The sequence below is a fragment of the Taudactylus pleione genome, unplaced genomic scaffold (genome assembly GCF_031769625.1).
Source record: "Taudactylus pleione unplaced genomic scaffold, aTauple2 ptg000128l, whole genome shotgun sequence".
NCBI lineage: Eukaryota > Metazoa > Chordata > Amphibia > Anura > Myobatrachidae > Taudactylus > Taudactylus pleione.
In genome coordinates, this window is record NW_028284530.1 from 3,836,726 (window position 1) to 3,862,039 (window position 25,314).

The 25,314-nt window shown below is 44.9% G+C and overlaps 1 protein-coding gene across 1 annotated transcript in view; it reads right to left on the reverse strand.

Annotated features, from left to right (window-relative positions):
• Positions 1-19,711: 19,711 nt before the first annotated feature.
• The window catches only part of DNASE1L3 (deoxyribonuclease 1L3), a 32,122-nt gene continuing 26,519 nt past the window's right edge, over positions 19,712-25,314 (reverse strand). The window contains exons 6-8 of the mRNA XM_088472758.1: positions 25,058-25,215; positions 19,908-20,004; positions 19,712-19,819 (exon numbers count right to left, since the gene is read on the reverse strand). Of these exons, the coding sequence (XP_088328884.1) occupies positions 19,712-19,819; positions 19,908-20,004; positions 25,058-25,215 (363 nt within the window). The remainder of the gene's footprint in view (positions 19,820-19,907; positions 20,005-25,057; positions 25,216-25,314) is intronic.

Sequence of the window (25,314 nt, forward strand, 5' to 3'; positions counted from 1 at the left end):
CGCGAATGCGGGGGCGGGGCTTAATGATGGGGGCGGAGCTTAGCACCAGGGGGGTAGCAGCGGCGACCTGGTCGGCGCATGCGTGGGCACTTTTTCAAGGTATTTTTTGTGACTAGTGTGCGGAGGGGATTCGCAGGGACAGAGCTTTATCGCAAGCTCTGTCCCTGCAAGGGATTTGTAGTAAATCCCTGTGATATTGCCTGAATTCGCAATGCGAATTCAGTCGATAATATCACACTACAATCTGCATTACAAATACGGATTGTAGTAAATAGAGCCCTTGGGGAGAGATGTACTAATCCTTGGAGAGTGATAAAGTGGAGAAAGATAAAGTACCAACTCTTAACTGTCATTTGTCAAACACAGCCTGTAACGTGACAGTTAGGAGCTGATTGGTACTTTATTTCCTTCCACTTTATCTCTGTCCTAGGCTCAGTACATAGACACCATGGTCTGTAAAATGACAGGAGCTGAGTGGTTGGTAATTTATCTCTCTCCACTTTAGCTCTCTCTAAGGCTTAGCACATCTCCTTGGTGAGTTACAGGTATGGGGTGTAAATAACCCTTTTTAAATATATTTGAAGATAAAGTGGCTTTAAGAGCATATCCAGCTTTCCAGCCAAAAGTTGTAACAATTTTTCCTAACAATCATAAGAACATATTAGCATGCTGTTCTGCACAGGCGCTGAATGAAAAGGAGAATAAACTAAATTCATTTATTAGATCTATTTATCCAGAACAAAGAGTCCCAGGAATACAGAACATCTGTTTGTGATTCCTATTAGAGCTGGGAAAGGTCATGCCGCTTGCAAATATTATTGTTATTTCCTGATGAATTACAGACGTAAGCGCACAGGGTTACAAGGAAAATGGACATACAGTGCCAGATATACGAAGCGCTCACTCTGCTCGAGCCATGACTACTTCATGGGCAAAGATGGCTAAGAACACCAGACAGAGCTTTGGAACTCAGTTTGGAAGACCTGTTCTGTACACAGCCAATTAAATAAATGTTTTATTATGCAGCATATTTACAGTATATTATAATGCTTAGGGGTGAGCGGATTCGGTTCTAATCGGTTCCGTTCGGATTTAAAAAACAAATCTTATTGGCTATCCAAAACTCGTGACAGCTGATACCCAATAAGATTCGGTTTTTAAATCCGAACGGAACCGATCCCATTGTGAGGGCTGCTATGGGGTATTGAAGGAGAAAACCTTTGCTTCTAAGCACTCTGTGGCAGACCAGGTTTCCCACGCATCTGTTTCAGGGGATTACCTGCAAAATCGAAGTATCCCTTAGATAAAGATGATTGCTAACCGCAAAATCAGTCCCATAGGTTTCTATGGGAGCTGCTATGCAAGTCGGATTTACAAAGCTCCGGAATGCGTTAGCCCATAGTACCCTCTCCATCAGCCCCACTGACCGCATTGCGAGTTGGGGTAATATTTTCTTACCACAACCACATTTTATATGTGGTTGCTGGTAAATATGCCCCAGAAAGAGCGTGACAGCTACAACTTGGTTGAGTGGTTACAGTCTGGGGATTGCTAAACAGGTTAAAAATGGGTTTGTACACACAAAAAGGTAAGAGGAAGCATTATGGACATATCCAGCACCAGCAAGAGGCGTGTTCTAAAGAAAACTAGGTGCATCAACAGACGTGTCAGTGATCCCCCTTTGATGTTCACTGAACAGTCCAGAATCATATGGGAAATGATTTAGGAATATGGATTAGTTTATACATGTACTGTTCACATAGGCAGCTATACAATACATTCAGTGCAAGCAAGAGCAGAAGAAAGTGGTGCATGGTTATGTATTATTATTGTATAGTAAAATTAGTGCATGTTACAGTTGTTTTTAGTACATGATCACGTTTCTATCAATTTTGGGGGATGGGAAGCCTGTGTCAGACAAATCTCCTGCACCCAGCATGGGGCTGACACTAGTGATGACTGTTGTGGAAATCAGTGGGCGAAGCGGATTCCCGCCCGGATCCGCTGATTACAGAACCCACGCTCCAAAAATATACTGGTAGGTTAACTGGCTCCCCACAAAATTGACCCTAGTGTGTATGTGTGTGAGCAAGTGGTAGGGAATATAGATTGTAAGCTCCACTGGGGCAGGGACTGATGTGAATTGCCAAATATTCTCTGTAAAGTGCTGCGGAATACGCGTGCGCTATATAAATAACTGGTAATAAATAAATAATTACAGAAACTCGCCCTATGGAAACTTTAGCAGCAGACAGTAAATCAGGGATTACGCTAACACAGCCCACTGTCTGGATTTAAATAATTTGTTCTATTATGACTAGGGGTGAGCGGGTTCGGATTTCTGAAATCCGAACCCCCCCGAGCCCCCCCGATCCGAGTCCGATCCGAGTCGGGCTCGACTTTTCCCGCCTGACTCGGATTCTGAAATCGAGGCAAAACGTCATCTTCCCGCCTTCCGAGTCTCGCGGGTTTTGGATCCTATATAAGGTACCCACGTCGGCGCCATTTTCTCACTCGGCTGTGGACAGTGTAGAGGGAGGGTGGGAGTTAGGGCTGTGTAGTGTAGTGTAGTGTAGTGTAGTGCTGCTGTTGTCCACTACTTCAAAGTCCATAGGGGCTGGCTGTGTTGTGCTGTGCTGCTGTTGTTAATAGGGGCTGTGTCCACTACTTCAAAGTCCATAGGGGCTGGCTGGACTGTGTTGTGCAGTCAGTTCTCCATAGGGGCTGTGTCCACTCCAAAGTCCTGTGCAGTGTCCCAGTCCTAAAGAGGTGCTGTAGTGTTGTCCAGGGGGTGCTCTGTCCATCAGGGGTGCTCCCCCCAAGTGCTAAAAAAATAATATATTTTCTGTGTTTGTGAATTGTGTGCGCAGTAGCCGCACGTGCATCAACAAAGTAGTGCCAAGCATGCGCCTGTGTCATAAGTAAAGGGCCGGCTGGCTTGACCGTTAAAGGGTGCTGTAACCCCCGAAAGTACACTCCAGTCCAAACCAAAAAAAAATTATTTTCTGTGTTTGTGAATTGTGTGCGCAGTAGCCGCACGTGCATCAACAAAGTAGTGCCAAGCGTGCGCCTGTGTCATAAGTAAAGGGCCGGCTGGCTTGACCGTTAAGGGTGCTGTAACCCCCGAAAGTACACTCCAGTCCAAACCAAAAAAAAAATTATTTTCTGTGTTTGTGAATTGTGTGCGCAGTAGCCGCACGTGCATCAACAAAGTAGTGCCAAGCGTGCGCCTGTGTCATAAGTAAAGGGCCGGCTGGCTTGACCGTTAAGGGTGCTGTGACCCCCGAAAGTACACTCCAGTCCAAACCAAAAAAAAATTATTTTCTGTGTTTGTGAATTGTGTGCGCAGTAGCCGCACGTGCATCAACAAAGTAGTGCCAAGCGTGCGCCTGTGTCATAAGTAAAGGGCCGGCTGGCTTGACCGTTAAGGGTGCTGTAACCCCCGAAAGTACACTCCAGTCCAAACCAAAAAAAAAATTATTTTCTGTGTTTGTGAATTGTGTGCGCAGTAGCCGCACGTGCATCAACAAAGTAGTGCCAAGCGTGCGCCTGTGTCATAAGTAAAGGGCCGGCTGGCTTGACCGTTAAAGGGTGCTGTAACCCCCAAAGTACACTCCAGTCCAAACCAAAAAAAAAATTATTTTCTGTGTTTGTGAATTGTGTGCGCAGTAGCCGCATGTGCATCAACAAAGTAGTGCCAAGCGTGCGCCTGTGTCATAAGTAAAGGGCCAGCTGGCTTGACCGTTAAAGGGTGCTGTAACCCCCAAAGTACACTCCAGTCCAAACCAAAAAAAAATTTATTTTCTGTGTTTGTGAATTGTGTGCGCAGTAGCCGCACGTGCATCAACAAAGTAGTGCCAAGCGTGCGCCTGTGTCATAAGTAAAGGGCCGGCTGGCTTGACCGTTAAAGGGTGCTGTAACCCCCGAAAGTACACTCCAGTCCAAACCAAAAAAAAAATTATTTTCTGTGTTTGTGAATTGTGTGCGCAGTAGCCGCACGTGCATCAACAAAGTAGTGCCAAGTGTGCGCCTGTGTCATAAGTAAAGGGCCGGCTGGCTTGACCGTTAAAGGGTGCTGTAACCCCCGAAAGTACACTCCAGTCCAAACCAAAAAAAAAATTATTTTCTGTGTTTGTGAATTGTGTGCGCAGTAGCCGCACGTGCATCAACAAAGTAGTGCCAAGCGTGCGCCTGTGTCATAAGTAAAGGGCCGGCTGGCTTGACCGTTAAAGGGTTCTGTAACCCCCAAAGTACACTCCAAACCAAAAAAATATATATTTTCTGTGTTTGTGACTTGTGTGCACTGTGGCTGCACGTGCATCAACAAAGGAGCAGCGCCAAGCGTGCGCCTGTGTCCCATAAGTAAAGAGCCGGCTGGCTCATTTCTTAAAGGGTGGTGTAACCCACAAAGTGCACTACTCTCCAGCAAAAATAAAAAAATATTTTCTGTGTTTGTGTGCGCTTTAGCCGCACGTATATATATCAATATAACATAAATGGAGGACCAAACTTTCTCTGATAAAAATAAAATAGGGAAAGATCAAGAACCACTTCCTACTAGTGCTGTTGCTGCTGCTGGGAGTTGTTCATCATCCCAGAGAGGAAGTAGGAACATCACTACTTTTACTAAACAATTGACCCTCCAACAGTCCCTAGCGATGAGGATGAAGTACGACAGCAGTCATCCTGAAGCAAAACGTATAACTGAGGCCTTGACTGCTATGTTGGTGTTAGACGTGCGTCCGGTATCCGACATTAGTGCAGTGGGATTTAGACAATTGATGGAGGTAGTGTGTCCTCGGTTCCAAATCCCGTCTAGATTCCACCTGCATCCTCAAAGCAGCAGCGACAAGCGTGCGTCTGTCTGTTAAAGGGTGGTGACACCCTCAAAGTGTGCTACACAAACAATTAAAATATTGTTCTTTTTTTTTCTGTCTTTGTGAATTGTGTGGGCTGTAGCCGCACTTGAATCCTCAAAGCAGCAGCGACAAGCGTGCGTCTGTCTGTTAAAGGATTACATCGGTGACAGCATCCAAGTAGGCATGTCAGACAGTCCGTACCTGTACTGGCAGGAAAAAGAAGCAATTTGGAGGTCCCTGTACAAACTGGCTCTATTTTACCTGAGTTGCCCCCCCTCCAGTGTGTACTCCGAAAGAGTGTTTAGTGCAGCCGGGAACCTTGTTAGCGAAAGGCGTAGGAGGTTGCTTCCACAAAATGTGGAGAAGATGATGTTCATAAAATGAATGATCAACTCTTCCAGGGAGACCAGCCTCCAGAACGTACAGAGGGACCTGTGGTTCCAGCAGGGACGAATTAATACTCTGTGAGGATGAGGATGTACATAACACTGAAGAGGGTGAGGAATCTGTGGATGAGGAGGATGAGGACGACTTCTTGCCTCCGTAGAGCCAGTTTGTGCAGGGACAGATTAATTGCCAGCTTGTTTTGTGGGGGCCCAAACGAACCAATCATTTCAGCCACAGTTGTGTGGCAGACCCTGGCGCTGAAATGATTGGTTTGTTAAAGTGTGCATGTCCTGTTTATACAACATAAGGGTGGGTGGGAGGGCCCAAGGACAATTCCATCTTGCACCTCTTTTTTTTCTTTGCATTATGTACAGTTTGGGGCCTAGTTTTTCAATGCCATCCTGTCTGCCACTGCAGTTTCACGCCTAGATGGGTCACGTGTTTGTGCCGCCCACTCGTGTCGCTTAGCATAGTCATCCAGCTACCTCGGTGCAACCTTTTGGACATAAAAACACTATTGTGAGGTGTGAGGTATTCAGAATAGACTGGAAATGAGTGGAAATTAAGGTTATTGAGGTTAATAATAGCATAGGAGCAGAAAAACCTACAAATTCTGTGATTTTAGCTGTTTTTATGCTTTTTTTCAAAAAAATACAGATCCAAAACACAAAACCCAGAACCCAAAACACGGAAGGGTGGTTTTGGCAAAACCAATCCAGATCCAAAACACGAAGAAAGATCCAGATCCAAAACCAAAACACAAAACACGAAAAGTGGCCGGTGCACACCCCTAATTATGACGCTTTATGTGTACAGCTCTGCCGACTCGTCAGTCTGGCTGTTGCTCCCTGTTTACCCAATCTCCACTACATCCCATCTTTTTTTTTTTTTTTTTCAAAAATGTTTTTATTGAAGTCAACAAATACACTCTGGTACACAAGCAAATATGACTACATCCCATCTTTTATCTACTTTATGTAGCCAATGGAAACAGTTCTGCTAGTCAGCATATGGCCAACTGTGTGTGAAATGATAATAATAAATTAGTGATATACTGTTTATATAAAATAAAAATAATTACTTGCATAGTGAACTAGATGCCCCCCCCCCTCCCCACCTGCACTTCTGTAGAGCTGAGCCTGTGCACTGTCCATAAATCCAGCCCAGGCTGCGGCCTGGCATCCCCAGCACAGAGACACGACAGAGGGGGGGGGAACTGGCAGCTCCGGCAGTGAACTGGTTGGCAGATTCAAACTTCTATACAGTATGTAAACAATGAATGGTTTACTGGCAGTGCCTGAGCATAACCAATCTGCTCTCTGGAGTGACTACTGCAATGGAGGCCTTCTCATCCTTACACAAACTAATACTGTATATAATTAGCATACTTTGGGGACATTTCAATAAGATGCGAAGTGGGCGATTTGCTGTTGCAATGGCGTAGAAGCTCCGGCAACAGCAGCTTCATTTACACCCCTCGCGGCCCAATCTCACCCGGACTGATGGACTAAGTCGCACTTAATTGAATTGACCCCACTGAGTTAAACCTTAATCATTATTATAGAATAATGTAATGGCTATGGCGCCAGCCAATAACAGAATATGAATAAATTGTATGTGGATAGATAAATAAATAAAAGTTATTCCAATATACTGATATATATGACAGGACGCTCTACCTGAGGGTGTCAGCTGAATACCAGTGAAAAGGATTGGGGCGTGAATCCCAAATAAGAATAAGGAAATAGTGAAGGATACAGCGACAGGCATCTCTAATAATAAAAGTGCAGGTGCAATAAATATACGAAAAATAAAAGCAATTTATTCCAAATTTATACAGACATACTGACACAGACAGACAATAGAAACGCACAGAATAATAAACAAATATGAAATTAATCCTTTAAAAGTGTCAATCTATTTCAGAGTTAAATTATTTGGACCTTAATATAATGAATGAGCAATGATATGAAACTATTTAGCCATGTGCTTAATTAAAAATACAAGTCATAAAAAATCTCAGCACTATAATGTTCAAATAAAGTGCAAATATTCAATAGTATATATTGCACGAACCCAATAATATATACTAAAAACAAATAAATATATGCAGAGAATCTGGTTTTAAAACCAGCAGCAAATTAAAAATGCTCATCTTAGTAACTCAGAGGCAAGAGTACAGCGCCCCAACGCGTTTCATCCAATGGGACTGTTTCAAGGGCTAATGGCTAACAAACATGAGTCCATATTTATACCAGGTTTAAACAGAACTGATTAATCCACCTTAGGTTAATTGATGACCTCATATCCAGTCTAGCGGTGGAAATTGTCATAGGAAACTTCCAATACATTCATATGAGGTCATGTATCATTTATAACATGGATAAGTATTCCAGTAATATCCAGATACAGCTAAAAATAAGTGTATATTAACGTCCAATATCCACACGTAAGGTAACATACATGATTCCAATTCATGTGATTGAACAACAGAGCCTAGAAAGTCTTTTTGGAGGTCATTATGCACAGTCTTACAGGACATGCAAAATGGAGGTAGCCTGTGGTCCCTGTGACATTGTGGTAGGTACATACACAATCATAGGACAGTAGTTGGAAACCTAGCACTTCTGGGTAAAACTGAAAAAAAAACTCCCCCTCAGGACCTTATTAACCCGATGAATAGCGAACATTCCCAATTATTAGAAGACTGAGCAGGATGTTTACTGCGCATGTTCAGCCTTCCATCTGCAAGTTCGCTCGCAGTGTCTTCCCCGCCGCAGCCTGCCATTCAGGCTGCAGCGTTTGGGAGGCAGCGTGGGGGCATTCCTGGGCAGCATTCCTGGAAATGGGGCTGAGTCGTCCTGATTTTCCAGGAGAGACAAGGCCGGGGTCTGTGTCAGTGGATGCAGATTCCTTGGTCTCGCAAGCTGCCAGGACTCAGCCAGGCTGCGGTAAGCTTCAGCTACAGCAGCCTGACCAATGGTCGCAATGGCTGCGATCAGGGCGAAAGTTCACAGTTGCGCCCCCCCCCCCCCCCCCACACAAACAAAAACAACTTTTTGTACATGACGTTCCTCTGCGCGCACTGAAAGCACATGCGCTTCCGGAATGGGGGCGTGTCCTTGCGGAACACCCCAAATTCATCACACTGTGGGGCGTGCCCAGCACTTATGAAGGTGCTGGGCTTCCCCCAAGCTTTTCCCTCGTGGCGAATAATTGTCATGTGCAGTAATGTGCCTTACACAGTAATGCCCTTTATAAATACATTATGCCACATGCAGTAATGCCCTTTATAAACACATTATGCCACATGCAGTAATGCCCTGTATAACACATTATGCCACATGCAGTAATGCCCTGTATAACACATTATGCCACATGCAGTAATGGCTTTTATAACACATTATGCCACATGCAGTAATGCCCTGTATAACACATTATGCCACATGCAGTAATGGCCTTTATAACACATCATGCCACATGCAGTAATGCCCTGTATAACACATTATGCCATACACAGTAATGCCCTGTATATTACATTGTGCCACACACAGTAATTCCCTTTATAATACAGTATCCCCAATTCAAATTACGTCACACATTAGTCCCTTATTCATGTTATGACACACAGTGGTGCCCCTTTTACACAATGTCCAAATTAGTGCCCCTTATATGCAAGGCCCACAGTACTGAGTAGTACTGCTCCTAATACAATGCCCACAGTAGTAGTGCCCCCTATAGTAGTGCCCACAATAGTAGTGCCCCAGTAATAATGCCCCCTATATTAGTGCCAACAGTAGGAATACCCCCTCTAGTAGTGCCCAAAGTTGTAATGCCCCAATTAGTGCCCCCTATAGTAGTGCCCCCAGTAGTAATGCCCCCTTATAGACGCCCCCAGTAGTAATGCCCCCAGTAGTAATGCCCCCTTATAGACATGCCCCCAGTAGAAATGACCCCTTATAGACATGCTTCCAGTAGTAATGCCCCCCTATAGACATGCCCCCAGTAGTAATGCCCCCTTATAGACATGCTCCCAGTAGTAATGCCCCCCTATAGACATGCCCCTTATAGACATGCCCCCAGTAGTAATGCCCCCTGTAGTAATGCCCCCAGTAGTAATGCCCCTTACAGACATGCCCCCAGTAGTAATGCCCCAGTAGTAATGCCCCTTATAGACATGCTCCCAGTAGTAAAGCCCCCTATAGACATTTCCCCAGTAGTAATGCCCCTTATAGACATGCCCCCAGTAGTAATGCCCCTAATAGACATGCCCCCAGTAGTAATGCCCCCATGCCTCCCTTCTGAAAAATAAAAAATACAAACACAGTACTTACCTTAGGCCCCGCTCCTGCGTCCGCCCACGGCTCCACCATGGATCTATGGGAGAGACGTCACAACATCCCTCCCATAGTGCTCTATGCGGGAGCCGGAGCTCTGGAATGAGCTTCGGCTGCCGCTGCAGGGAGGTAGTCGGGTGCCCGCTGATAACAAATATCAGCGGGTGCCTGGCAACGTGGGGGGGTCTGGCGCTGGGGTTTTTTTTTATTATGGGATTATTTTTTGTTTTACCTTCTGGGGACTCAGTGGCGCCCTCTAGGGGCCAGCGCCCCGGGCGACGGCCCTGTTAGCTCACCCCTAGAACTGCCACTGGTTGCGATGGTGCTCCTAGGCTGCGACCTCTGTCGCAGCACTGGGATTGCAGATGCAGCAAGGAAGTCTCTGTTTCCTACAGGCACCTCCTGCTGCATTAGCAGTTTAGATGGACGGAATTGCACAGACGCTTGTGTGCAGTTCTGCAATTCCATCCATCTCTGAATCAGGCCCTCAGTTCACTAACCAAAGGAGAAATGTTAAATAATATCTGCAAAACAAGTTTTTTCAGTATGTCAGAGAACATACAGTTATATGGTTCCCATACTGTACGAACAGACACTTCACTCTCCTGGGCAAAGTCTTGTTTAAAGTTTAATTCTACTTTAAACAAATAACATAATGTGAAACATTTGTGTTGCTCATTAAACACGATCTCATCAGTGTTTAGTAAATGTCTGTATCATTATCTGTGTTTATGGTACTTGAGGACACAAAATCCAGTTCCTCTGCGCTTTAGTAAACAAATGGTAGAAATCTGCGCTGGGGAATTCTGAGCTTACTGTAAGAATGAAAAATGGAAGATTTATGAGATAGACACTAGACAGTGGCGTAACTTCATCCCAGTTGCCCAGAGGCAAAATAAATGTTGGTGCCCCCCTCCACAAATTTAAAAGTGCTAACCGAAAAAGAAAAAATTATAAATATATGTGTGTGTATGTGTAGCCCTGGAGGCAGGGGTTAAAGTGGGCAGGAACAGGGTGGAACTGAGGTTCGTCACCTCTAATGGTAAGCGGAACTAGTTCCACCTCCACCAAGTCCCTGCACAGAAGTCCCACAGACAGAGAGCCACTCACTCTCTGCCTAGGGAGTCTCAGTTTCTTTAGAGGTCCCTCATTTCAGAGAAACCAGCATATAGGTAAGGAAAGAATCAAGCGAAGACAATACATAGGGGTTGCAAAAAAACATTAGGCATCCAAGTGATATAGACTAGTTTGTGGAGACCCCATAAAAAAACCTCAGAGGCACAGCAGAAAAATAACAGGCTCAGGGTCGTGGTCACAAGTTACGTGACGTCCGCGACCAGAGCACAGAGTCCAGGTCATGGAGGAGGAGCGCCGCTGATGCTGATCAGCAGGGGAGGATTGAGATATAAAAACAGCCCAAGAATTTTATTGAAGCAGCCCTAATGGGGATGGGGACTGTAGAGGTGGTGGGGACTGTCGAGGGGGCAGGATCCCTCCTCATAGGGCCTAATTTTGAGATGGATGCAGTTGCAGCTTTCCTTGCATCTTTTGCAGCAGTTGCATCTGCGACTTTAGGCCAATGCCGCTACAATGCCCTTCCCTGGTGTACATCCAAATATGCATAGACTGAGATGCCTACTTCCACTGTCTACAGATGGTGCAATCATGCTTTGCAGTCTTTAGACGCCACCATCGCTCAGACCACTAAAACTTTCACCAGCCCTAGGCTAGGTGCATTATCACCTGTCTGAGTATGGCCTAGATTGTGAGCAATTCAGCGTCTCTATACTGTACACAATCAATGTCATCAACACACCCATACTACGTTACATCTGTGTATGCTTAGCCAACCCCCTGTAACCACCTAGGAATGCCAAAAACACATTTCTAATATACTGCATGTGTCTGTAACTGCACTGCAACGCTGTACAAAGCACGGTGCAACTCAGCCGCATTTGCAGACGAAACATGGTACAAGAAAAAAATAAACACATTGGCCCCCACAGGAAAAAATAAATACATTGGCTCCTACAGAAAACAATAAAACACATTGGCCCCCACAGGGAAAAAAAAACACATTGGCCTCAATAGGAAAAAATAAAATAAAACATGTTGGCCCCCACAGGAAAAAATAAAACACATTGGCCTCAATAGGAAAAAATAAAACACATTGGCCTCAATAGGAAAAAATAAAATAAACCACATTGGCCCCCACAGGAAAAAATAAAACACATTGGCCTCAATAGGAAAAAATAAAATAAAACATGTTGGCCTCCACAGGAAAAAATAAAACACATTGGCTTCAATAGGAAAAAATAAAATAAAACATGTTGGCCCCCACAGGAAAAAACAAAAAAACACATTGATCCCCACAGGAAAACAAATAAAACAAGCAAATTGGTCTGGATAGTGTCTATAATGCAGGGGCGTATCTATAATGGGTGCAGGGTGTGCGGTGTACACGGGCCCCCGGGTCCAGGGGGGCCCGCTCCGCACACCCTGCACCCATACTTTGTATTACTTACCTCTCCGAAGTACCGCGTCGGGTCTCCCAGTGCTGTTCAAATGCCGGATAATGGCCGCCATGGCCACTTTTCCGTCGTTTTGCACATGCGCTGTGAGGAGATCGCCAGGAAAATGGCGGGCACGTCATTTCCTCGGCGATCTGCGTATGGGCAATAGATCCTGGGCACACTCTAGTGCCCAGTCTATAAATTCTTCGGCGGCCGTCCAGCCGCATCAGTCGGCTGCCGGCCACCGGTGTGGGTTGAGGGGGCCCGTGTTGGGGGTTTGCAAACGGGCCTCCTCCTCTCTAAAGACGCCCCTGCTATAATGTATGTCCTTAGGTTGGGGGGCTGTGTCTAGGGGGCCGGGGGAGGTAAGGTAGGGAGTGTATGTCACTAGTAGCTATGGGGTTGGTAGTGTATGTAACCGGGGCTGGGTGGTGTGGTGGTCAGTGTACGCCTCTGAGGCCAGGGAGGGGGCGGGTAGTGTATGTCCCTGAGGGGGGTAGGATGGGTTACAGGTATATTCTGTAGGTGGGGGTAGTGGTTAGGGTGGGCTAGGGGGTAGGGTTTATTAGCCTATTTCCCCCAACAGAGCCAGCACTTGGAGCACCAGCTCCATACACCCCGAGACCGCTGGGGCAGAATGGGAGTAGTAGAAGCCTGAAACAGGGGGCAGGATGGGAGTAGTAATGGAAAGCAGGAGTCCGGATAGGAGTAGTAGTGGGAAACAGGGGGCAGGATGGGAGGAGTAGTGGGAAGCAGGGGGCAGGATGGGAGTAGTAGTGGGAAGCAGGGGGCAGGATGGGAGTAGTAGTGGGAAGCAGGGGTCTGGATAGGAGTAGTAGTGGGAAGCATGGGGCAGGATAGGAGGAGGAGTGGGAAGAAGGGGGCAGGATGGGAGTAGTAGTGGAAAGCAGGGGGCAGGATGGGAGGAGTAGTGGGAAGCAGGGGGCAGGATAGGAGGAGTAGTGAGAAGGAACTCACTGGGAAGATGTACTCTATGCAGCTCCCAGATCCTGGCCAGTGGTTCACTGCTCTCTTCCTGGAGAGAAGTGAGAGGTGTCTACTGACTGCTGAGGGATTCATGTAATGTGCAGAGTCCAGGGCAGCAGCAGGGAGACTACGCCGGCCGCCGTGGATTGGCCCCTGACACCACCTAGTGCTGCTCTCTAAGTGGCCACCGTCATGTCTTTATTGCTGCTGCTGGTGCACAGGTGGCGGACATCATGGGAAGGAGAGGAGATGTGTCCAGTTGCACTGCTCCTGTGGGGGACCCACTGTAACATCCACAGTGGAACGGGGTAGACATGGACAGGCAACGGAGGCTGTGGAAGGGGACACTGGAGCCAGTGGCGTATCTATAATTGGTGCAGTGTGTGCGGGGCACATGGGCCCCCGGGTTCAGGGGGCCCCGCATCGCACACACTGCACCCATATTTCTTTTAAACTTACCTGTCCGAGGTCCACCGTCGGGTGTCACTGCGTGGGCCTTCTCCTCTCTGGCAGCACAGTAGACTCTGGCTAGGTGCTAGAACCTACTGCTCATGTGTATGTCTCTGGGAAACTTGTGCCCGCGCCTTATTCTCAGGGACATCTCTACTGTGCTTGCACAAATAACCGGGAAAATATGCTAGCCACTAGTATAGGCCCTGATTTATATACTAGCCACTAGACCGGGCTCTGCTTTGTATGCTAGCCACTAGTCTGTCTCTGTTTTGTACACTAGCCACTAGAATAGGCTCTGACTTGTATACTAGCCACTAGTCTGTCTCTGCTTTGTATACTAGCCACTAGAATAGGCTCTGACTTGTATACTAGCCACTAGTCTGTCTCTGCTTTGTATACTAGCCAGTATAATAGGCTCTGACTTGTATACTAGCCACTAGTCTGTCTCTGCTTTGTTTACTAGCCACTAGAATGGGCTCTGCCTTGTATGCCAGCCACTAGTCTATCTCTGCTTTGTATACTAGCCACTAGAATGGGCTCTGCCTTGTATGCCAGCCACTAGTCTGTCTCTGCTTTGTATACTAGACACTAGAACGGGCTCTGCTTTGTATACTAGCCACTAGTCTGTCTCTGCTTTGTATACTAGACACTAGTCTGTCTCTGTTTTGTACACTAGACACTAGAATAGGCTCTGACTTGTATACTAGCCACTAGTCTGTCTCTGCTTTGTATACTAGACACTAGTTTGTCTCTGCTTTGTATTCTAGACACTAGTCTGTCTCTGCTTTGTATACTAGATACTAGAACGGGCTCTGCTTTGTATACTAGCCACTAGTCTGTCTCTGCTTTGTATACTAGACACTAGTCTGTCTCTGCTTTGTATACTAGACACTAGAACGGGCTCTGCTTTGTATACTAGCCACTAGAATGGGCTCTGCCTTGTATGCCAGCCACTAGTCTGTCTCTGCTTTGTATACTAGACACTAGAACGGGCTCTGCTTTGTATACTATCCACTAGTCTGTCTCTGCTTTGTATACTAGACACTAGTCTGTCTCTGCTTTGTATACTAGACACTAGAACGGGCTCTGCCTTGTATGCCAGCCACTAGTCTGTCTCTGCTTTGTATACTAGCCACTAGAATGGGCTCTGCCTTGTATGCCAGCCACTAGTCTGTCTCTGCTTTGTATACTAGACACTAGAACGGGCTCTGCTTTGTATACTAGCCACTAGTCTGTCTCTGCTTTGTATACTAGACACTAGTCTGTCTCTGTTTTGTACACTAGCCACTAGAATAGGCTCTGACTTGTATACTAGCCACTAGTCTGTCTCTGCTTTGTATACTAGACACTAATCTGACTCTGCTTTGTATTCTAGACACTAGTCTGTCTCTGCTTTGTATACTAGACACTAGAATGGGCTCTGCTTTGTATACTAGCCTCTAGTCTGTCTCTGCTTTGTATACTAGACACTAGTCTGTCTCTGCTTTGTATTCTAGACACTAGTCTGTCTCTGCTTTGTATACTAGACACTAGAACGGGCTCTGCTTTGTATACTAGCCACTAGTCTGTCTCTGCTTTGTAAAGTAGACAATAGTCTGTCTCTGCTTTGTATACTAGACACTAGAACAGGCTCTGCTTCGTATACTAGACACTAGGCTGTCTCTGCTTTGTATACTAGACACAAGAATGGGCTCTGCTTTGTATACTAGATAATAGTCTGTCTCTGCTTTGTATACTAGACACTAGAACGGGCTCTGCTTTGTATACTAGCCACTAGTCTGTCTCTGCTTTGTATACTAGATACTAGAACGGGCTCTGCTTTGTATACTAGCCACTAGTCTGTCTCTGCTTTGTATACTAGACACTAGTCTGTCTCTGCTTTGTATACTAGACACTAGAACGGGCTCTGCTTTGTATACTAGCCACTAGAATGGGCTCTGCCTTGTATGCCAGCCACTAGTCTGTCTCTGCTTTGTATACTAGACACTAGAACGGGCTCTGCTTTGTATACTATCCACTAGTCTGTCTCTGCTTTGTATACTAGACACTAGTCTGTCTCTGCTTTGTATACTAGACACTAGAACGGGCTCTGCCTTGTATGCCAGCCACTAGTCTGTCTCTGCTTTGTATACTAGCCACTAGAATGGGCTCTGCCTTGTATGCCAGCCACTAGTCTGTCTCTGCTTTGTATACTAGACACTAGAACGGGCTCTGCTTTGTATACTAGCCACTAGTCTGTCTCTGCTTTGTATACTAGACACTAGTCTGTCTCTGTTTTGTACACTAGCCACTAGAATAGGCTCTGACTTGTATACTAGCCACTAGTCTGTCTCTGCTTTGTATACTAGACACTAATCTGACTCTGCTTTGTATTCTAGACACTAGTCTGTCTCTGCTTTGTATACTAGACACTAGAATGGGCTCTGCTTTGTATACTAGCCTCTAGTCTGTCTCTGCTTTGTATACTAGACACTAGTCTGTCTCTGCTTTGTATTCTAGACACTAGTCTGTCTCTGCTTTGTATACTAGACACTAGAACGGGCTCTGCTTTGTATACTAGCCACTAGTCTGTCTCTGCTTTGTAAAGTAGACAATAGTCTGTCTCTGCTTTGTATACTAGACACTAGAACAGGCTCTGCTTCGTATACTAGACACTAGGCTGTCTCTGCTTTGTATACTAGACACAAGAATGGGCTCTGCTTTGTATACTAGATAATAGTCTGTCTCTGCTTTGTATACTAGACACTAGAACGGGCTCTGCTTTGTATACTAGCCACTAGTCTGTCTCTGCTTTGTATACTAGACACTAGAACGGGCTCTGCTTCATATACTAGACACTAGGCTGTCTCTGCTTTGTATACTAGACACAAGAATGGGCTCTGCTTTGTATACTAGACACTAGTCTGTCTCTGCTTTGTATACTAGACACTAGAACGGGCTCTGCTTTGTGTGCTAGCCACTAGTCTGTCTCTGCTTTGTATACTAGACACTAGAATTGGCTCTGCCTTGTATACCATTATTATTATTATCATCATTATTTATTTATATGGCGCCACAAGTGTTCCGCAGCGCCTTACAATGTATATAAAAAAATTAGGTGACCAAAGACTAACAGTACAATAAAATATAATACTAGCCACTAGAACTGGCTCTGCCTTGTATGCTATCCACTAGTCTGTCTCTGCTTTGTATACTAGACACTAGAACGGGCTCTGCTTCGTATACTAGACACTAGGCTGTCTCTGCTTTGTATGCTAGACACTAGTCTGTCTCTGCTTTGTATACTAGATACTAGAACGGGCTCTGCTTTGTGTGCTAGCCACTAGTCTGTCTCTGCTTTGTATACTAGACCCTAGAATGGGCTCTGCCTTGTATACTATTATTATTATTATTATCATCATTATTTATTTATATGGCGCCACAAGTGTTCCGCAGCGCCTTACAATGTATATAAAAAATTAGGTGACCAAAGACTAACAGTACAATAAAATATAATACTAGCCACTAGAATGGGCTCTGCCTTGTATGCTAGCCACTAGTCTGTCTCTGCTTTGTATACTAGACACTAGTCTGTCTCTGCTTTGTATGCTAGCCACTAGTCTGTCTCTGCTTTGTATGCTAGCCACTAGTCTGTCTCTGCCTTGTATACTAGACACTAGTCTGTCTCTGCTTTGTATACTAGACACTAGAACGGGCTCTGCTTTGTATGCTAGTCACTAGTCTTTCTCTGCCTTGTATACTAGACACTAGAACGGGCTCTGCTTTGTATGCTAGTCACTAGTCTGGCTCTGTTTTGTATGCTAGCCACTAGAAGCGGTTCTGCCTTGTATGCTAGCCACTAAAATGGGCTCTGTCTTGTATGCTAGCCAATAGAATGGGTTCTGCCTTATATACTAGCCACTAAAATGGGCTCTGTCTTATATGCTAGCCACTAGACTGGACTCTAAGAAACATCATATTACTCACTTATCTGAATTTTATACTCCCAATATGAATATTGAAATGAACAGATGAAAGTTGCCTTAATGAGGTGGCTCATAGGATAACAGGCAAATCTAATATACCGTATGTTTGAACTCTCTATTTATGCATTAAGAGTGAATGTGTTCTGCACAAGCAAATTCCTAAACCTCAATTTAAAGTAGCCACAAGCATCTGGCACATTTGTTAGTGTGTATGTGTAAGGTATAGTGTAGGTGCATCAAAAGGGGAGATCTTCATTTTTTCATTACACTTGGTCCCAGTGAGGGTTAACTATAATGTAGCAAATGACATAAACTGATAAAATAATTGTTATTATTATTATTGAAATTTATTTATAGGGTGCCACAAAGTTCCACAGCGCAATGATACAAATTGGGTAGATATAGTAAAAAAATAAATGATAGAGTAACCGGCATACTGTACATATACATTATTACAAGTGCATACATAATTACTATTGGCATAGTTATTTGAAATACAGTGCAATAGATGATATAAGAGTAATATAGACTTAGACAGGACCCTGCTCATGATAAATTACATTGTAAATGAAGAGATAGGAGAGGTGGTTTGTAGAGAGAGATGAGGGTAAACCGGCAGCAGAGGGTTGTGTGGGGGTAATGTGGTAGACCGGTAGGCTTGAGTGAGTAAATGAGTTTAAAGGGAGTGTTTGAAGGAATGGAGGCTGGGGACGAGAGTTTCATAGATTAGGGTCAGCGAAGGGAAGTCTTTGAGGTGGAGGTGATGAGAGATAGTTATCAGTAAAGAGGAGAGGTGGATGGAGATGGAGGTGGCAGAGAAGACCATGAGAGCATTGTTGGTGAGGATTTTAAATTTAATTCTGAAGGGGCTGGGAGCCTGTGGAGGGACTGGCAGAGCGGGGAGGCTGCAGCAGAGTGATGTTGAAGAAATATCGGTCTAGCAGCAGCATTAATGAAAGACTGCAGAGAAGAGAGTTAGGTGAGGGTGGAGGACAGAGAGTAGAAGGTTACAACGGTCGAGGTGGGAGATGGGGTAGTGGACAGGAATGGGATATTACTTGAGTTACTGAGTTTTTCTTTAAGTGAAACCATTGACTACAAACAGTGGAGTTAGCCATTGTTTTACTGATGCTCACAAGAATGTAGTCTAACTATTAAAATGCACCTAGTGACACCACTGTAATTATTTATTTATTAACAGTTTCTTATATAGCGCAACAAATTCCGTCGCGCTTTACAATTTGAACTAACATTATACTGGGTTGTAAAAGACACACATACATACATACATAAAAGACATACATAAGGGTAAGAGGGCCCTGCTCGCAAGCTTACAATCTATAGGGAAATAGGTGTTGATACACAAGGATAGGTGCTACATATTGCAAATTGGTCCAGCCCGATTGCAGATGTTCTTGATGGGCTGTATAATCCAATCACACTGGAAAGTTGGCCTAGGGTTAGGAGGATGTTCAATTGAAGAAAGAGAAGATGTGATTGGTGTTTACTATAAGAAGAGAGTTAGATCGGGAGCTATAAAAGGTTAGGTGGGTGGTCCTGGAATCTGATAAGCTTCTCTGAAGAGGTGAGTTTTCAGAGAACGCTTGAATGTTTGGAAACTAGTGGAAAGTCTTATTGTGCGTGGGTGCTGCCCGAAAAAAGTCCTGTAACCGTGCATGGGAAAAAGTAATGCGCGGGGATGAGAGACGCAGATATTGTGCAGAGCGGAGATGTCGGGTTGGAAGATATTTTGAGATAAGTGAAGAGATGTATGTTGGTGTGGTTTGGTTAATAGCTTTATGTGTGAGTGTAAGTATTTTAAATTGAATACGGTAGAAGACTGGCAGCCAATGGAGGGACTGACAGAGTGGATCAGCAGACACTGAACGTTTGGTGAGAAAGATCAACCTCGCAGCTGCATTCATGGATTGTAGTGGGGAGAGCCTGTTTTTGGGAAGACCAATAAGGAGACTATTGCAATAGTCAATGCGGGAAATTATGAGTGCGTGTATTAGAGTTTTTGCAGTGTCTTGCGTAAGATATGGTCGAATTTTGGCTATGTTTTTTAGATGTATGTAACAGGATTTAGAGACAGATTGAATGTGGGGAACAAAAGACAGTTCAGAGTCAAGGATGACACCTAGGCAGCGAGCTTGTGTGGTGGGGTTGATTGTCGAGTTGTCAACAGTAAATCAAACAACTTGGACCCGTCATCCTCGTCTTTTAGTACGGGATTGTTTAGTTTTAGGTGGAGATGTAGAACTCTTCAATGGGCTCATCTGGAACTCCACAGGGTAGTGATCACTGACATCCAGCGCCTGGGGATATGTGACATTCATGTCATGTGGAATAGATCACACTCATTACATATGATTATTCTATTTACATTGCTGATCAATCAATTACCTGTGGTTCTGTCAATCCATAGGTCGCCATAAAATCAAACACAGTAGCAGAGTCCGGCACAACAGAGTTGATCAGCTTCTCACCACGGAGGACAATCCTGAAATAACCAGATAGAAAGTTGATCCCACAGTATGGGAAATGTTCTAACCTTATGTGACACATAGAACGAATGATTAGTGCAGTGAGCTGTGGCATGAGGCCCAGTTACTACATTTTCTTTTTGAGGACTAAATTGTAACGATAACAGTAATATAAATATTTTAATAACGAAAATTACGACGAAATCTGTGCTAAATTTTAAATACACGCGTTAGGGGTCAATCTTCAACTAAAAAATTATTGTAATTAAATTTGGGTTGTCTAAACTAACGAAGAAGTTGATTTTGGGGTAATTTGAGGACATTATTATTTTTTTACCCCCAAAAATTGCAATTATTGGACTAATTAAGCTAATTGGAAACTTACAAATGCCTAATTATTCATTAGGGGGGTGTCCAAGAGATTCAGCAGTGTCCCGACATTTTAACTTTAAAATAAAGATTTTCCTTCCCATCTTTCACCCTCATGGATGTGCGAGTGGAAAGTTGCGAATTCAGTCTGACTGATTTAGTGTGAGTTGCTAATTGGATTGCAAAATGAATTCGTTATGCAAATGCAAAATGAAAATAGCAACTCGCACCTCGCAATTCACACCTAATAGGATTGACCCCTAATATCCTTTTACACCAGAGCAAAAACCTGGGTTATTGCTGGGTCTATCCAGGTCGCAGCTCAGTGTAAAAGGGTCCCTGAAAAATAACCCGGGTCAAGTGACCCGGCTATCCAACCCAGGTAGCTACCAGGGTCGGACCCAGGATGGACCTGGGTAATGCTGCAGTGTAAACGGTGCAACCCGGATTATCCAACCTCGGTCATGCCTAAAATGAGCTAATTGGTGGTTGTGGAGCAGTCACCTCCCACTTTTTATGACCTCGCAAGCTTAGCAGGGCAGACCAAGGTTCAGTGTGAACGGGGCTGACCTGAAAATAACCCAGATCGCTGGTGCTGTGTAAATGGTAAAATTGACCTGGGTCTGACCAGGGTTGGAACCATTTCTGAAAACCCAGGTCGGACCCGGGTGTTTTGTGGAAAAGAGGTATAAGACCAAAACTAAATTTGAAATCCTTGTCAAAATTAACACTGGTTCTAACAAACTTAAGGCATTATTATTATTATTATTATTATTATTATTATTATTATTATCATCATCTTTTAAGTATATGGCGCCACAAGTGTTCTGCAGTGCCTTACAAAGTGCATAAACAAATAAATGACCAGCGACTTGCAGTATAATACAATACAATACAGAACAAGGACATGGATAATATACATTGCTACATTAGCGACCATAACGTCAAATTGTATGTTTCTATGTTTCTAACACCCTTATTAGCAACAGAGCATAAGCAACCTATCCCTGTTTTTTTAAAATGACCCTTCACCCCATTTACGGAAAAAAAAAACGGGAATTTTCGGGAAATATGCCTGGGACCCCCCTAAAGATGTCCAGACATGGGGGATCACTATGGGTACCCCCATTTTTGCCTGCTGAAGGAAGTAGGGGTTTGTAATAGCCGCGCAAGGTGCAAATTTGCGGCTATGTAGAAGTGGTAAAGAATAGCACTTAGAATTTTTTTTAGGGGAAAATAATTATTCATATCAAATTTGGGGTACATGAAAATTGGGGTAAGCATTTTTTGAAGTCCCTAAAGTTATTTTTAAAAATCTGCAAAATTGCACCTGCTGCTTGTCCCCGCAATGAAGAAAACACCTGCCGCATACATGGGGACCCGACCTGAATTAATTTAGATAGTTTGGCACTTCGTTCCCCTATTTTTTTTTTTTACCCCCGAAATTAAACAGGGGACTGTCTTAAAGCTGCATGAGGGTTCCCGCATTGTTGTACCCCAAAACCGCAATTCTGCACTTTTTTCCGCCTGCTATTCATAGGCAAAACTTTTTCGCCTATTACATTGCATTGACTTTTCGCCTAGGTGAAAAGTCTTCCAAATTGAATACGAAGGAAACTCAAAACAATCGAAAACGACGACATTGGCGAAATAGTATCGCGGATCCGGACTTTTCGCATCAAATTGAATACGGGCCTAAGTGTTAGGTGCCCTAGTGGCGAGTAAGAAGTAGATGAAAGTAAAGTAATGTGAAGCACAAGATTGTAGAGGGCCCTGCCCGTAAGAGCTTACATTCTAAAGGGGAAGGGCAGACAAACAGGTGTGACACAGCTGGGGTAGACAGGGAGAAAGGAGCAAGTGGCATTAATTTGTATAACAGATTCTCACTGAGCCTACTGAGCCTAAATTATTAAACAAATACTGTAGTTAAAGATATGCTGACTTCAAGTTCTCGAGGGAAAAGTTCTTCAGTGATATCCATTACAGCAGAGGTTCCCACACGCGGTCCTCAAGGCTCCCCAACAGTTCAGGTTTTAGAGATAGCCATGATTTAGCACAGGTGACTTAATTAGTACCTCAGTCAATTTGATTTACCTACCTGTGCTCAACCATGGATATCTCTCAAAACCTGAACTGTTGGGGAGCCTTGTGGACCACGTTTGGGAACCTCTGCATTACAGTATCATTAAACTATATGCAAAAATGATGACTAAGGGGCCTATCTATTAACTATATTTTTACTAAAATAAAGTGAAAAAGGGTGTTTTCACACCCTTTCACATAATTTCAGCATCACATGAATATACTAAAGGGCAATTGCAGTAGAATTCACAAAATTCTACTACAACTCCAAACCCTAATTATCACATATTTTTAGTAATAATAAGTAACAGGCAGAGCCCAGCCAGGAGCTGGGTCCCAGTGATCAGCTGTGCGGTCTAAACCAGGGGTAGCCAACCCTGGTCCTCGTGAGGTACCAATAGTGCATATTTTCCAGGTCTCCTCACAGAATCACAAGTGAAATAATTAGCTTCACCTGTGGATCTTTTCAAATGTGTGAGTAAGAACAATGTGTGAGTGATTCATGAAGAATCATGTCTTAAGCCCCGCCCCCTACAGGGAGACCCGCGATCGCCGTGAGAATTCTCCTCATTCTGCCCACTTCACTAGGAAGTGGGCAGAATACGGGAGAAGTGCCTGCCCTTCCGGGGGTGCGGGGGGTTACCCGAAAAATTGTGAGCCTCTCGCGAAAACCGGGAGGGTAGGCATGTATGGCCCCTGGGTCCAGGGGGGCCCGCACCGCACAACCTGAACCCTATTATACTTACCACTGCAGAGTACCATGTCTGAGCCGGTGCCAGCACTGCAAAAAACGCCTGGAAAATGCCCGCCGCTGCCATTTTCCCAGTGTTTTGTGCATGGGCAGTATGGAAGACACCTGGAAATTGTCCACCCCGCCCATTTTCCCTGTAGACTCTGGGCACACTCTAGTGCAAAGAGTCTATCAGTGTGGCGCTGCACTCAGTGTGCTGCCGGCCGCCGGACTGAGAGGAGAGGGCCCGGGACGGAGACTGCACACGGGCCCTCTCCTCTCTTGAAACGTCCCTGAATGTCTGCTTGGGCTGTCTCAGCACTGATATGTGCTGTGAAACAGTGCAAGGGCCCGCCCCCCAGCTCTCTCCTCTCATTCTCTTTCCTGCTCCTTATCCTCTTCCTTTGGAGAAGGCGAACCGCAAACTGCTGGGCTATGGCTGAGATCCATAATGGACGGTGTGCACCGTGACAGTAAGTAAGCATGAGGACTGACAGTACGGCTGGTCTCTGCTTCAGAACATTTACAAAACACACTTTAAAAAAAAATTGTGTATCTTTTAAAACTGTAACAAATAAAAATCACTGGAGTGTACAGTATGGGATGTAGTCTGGAAGCCAACGGTCTAAATGCCGACTGCCGGCTTCCAGACTCGCTAATCCCGGAGTGGTACTAATGACAGCTGTCGAAAACTCGATGCCTGTCAATGACCATATGCCGGAAGACTGATGCCCAGCATACCCAACAAAGTTAAACTGGGCGTCGGGCACGGACAGCTGCTGGCTAGGTTTAGGGCTCCCGGGAGGACTTAGGGTTAGGCACCCCCCCGGGAGGGTTAGGGTCAGGCTAGGGGAAGGGGGGGTTAGGGTTAGGCACATAGAGGGAGGACTAGGGTTAGGCACTTAGTGGGGAGGTTAGGGTTAGGCACCTCTAAGGGAGGGTTCAGGTCAGGGGGATTAGGTTAGCGATACTTACCTTAGGGACGATCGGGATCTTCACCCTTGCCGGGCTGCCGCTGTCGGGATTTGAACTGCCGGCCGCATGCTACAGTATATAACGATTGCTGGGCAATATCTCTCGATATTTTTTCTTTCTAATATGTATTTTTGAGTGCTAAATATACCAAGCTCTTGACTCTTATTAAAACAGAACAAATTTCTATAACATTAACGGGATGATTCATATGTGGACGCTTGCAGTAGCGACTCCGAATTTTGTTGCAGCAACTGCTTTATGTTAAGGCAACTGACGATGAGCGTCCTATGGAGATGCCCACCGGCAGTAGCGCACATCAGCAGACCATCGGACATTGCACATGTTTAAATTGCTAATAGTTGCCCATAATTGCATTATCTCAGCTACGGAGCATGCTCAGTGATAAAAATCCCATTATCCATCTGCAACAGGGACCTGCGCACAACTATGCATCAGTACTTTTTTCCTATATCTGAAAGATGATTTGGGGCAGATATAACCTGACAGTGATGGATAATACTAAACCATTCAACTATTTTTCATCATCATTTGAATTGAGTTTACACTCTGGCACGGTGTTATCACAGCCTGTCCTCTCTGCTCGGGAGGTGTTACCTGCAGGGCCGTAACTAGGGTAGTGTGACCTGTGCTGTGGCACAGGGCACTGCAGGGCAGGGGGCGCTGTTTGGGATTGTCAGTTTTCCTGTTTATTATAATTCTCACTTGTAGCTTCCTCTTCTTTTATCAGCAGCATCTCCTGGGCTCCCCTATCTCTTCCCTGGACCTTCCCCATGAAGCCATGGCCCTTTTTCAGGTACACTCTCTTATGTCCCTACTTAAAAAAATGGGGAAGGGGGGCGCCAATGCTCTCTCTGGCACAGGGCACCAAAAAGTCTAGTTACAGCTCTGGTTACCTGTCATAGGCACAGTTGGTGCTGCTTTTCACAGTCGTGTCAATTTTGTTCTCAATCAACCAGACAAATTCTCCATTGGTCCTGAGGCGGATATTCTTCCAATACTTCTTAGGAACATAACTGCATCCTGCATTAAAGTCACCCATAAAGATAAAGTTCTGGAGGGAGGAAAATGTTATGATTTATGACACACTGCTAGAGAATCGAAACTGTGGGTTACTTATTATAGACATCAGCAATACATTTTAGTCTGCCCT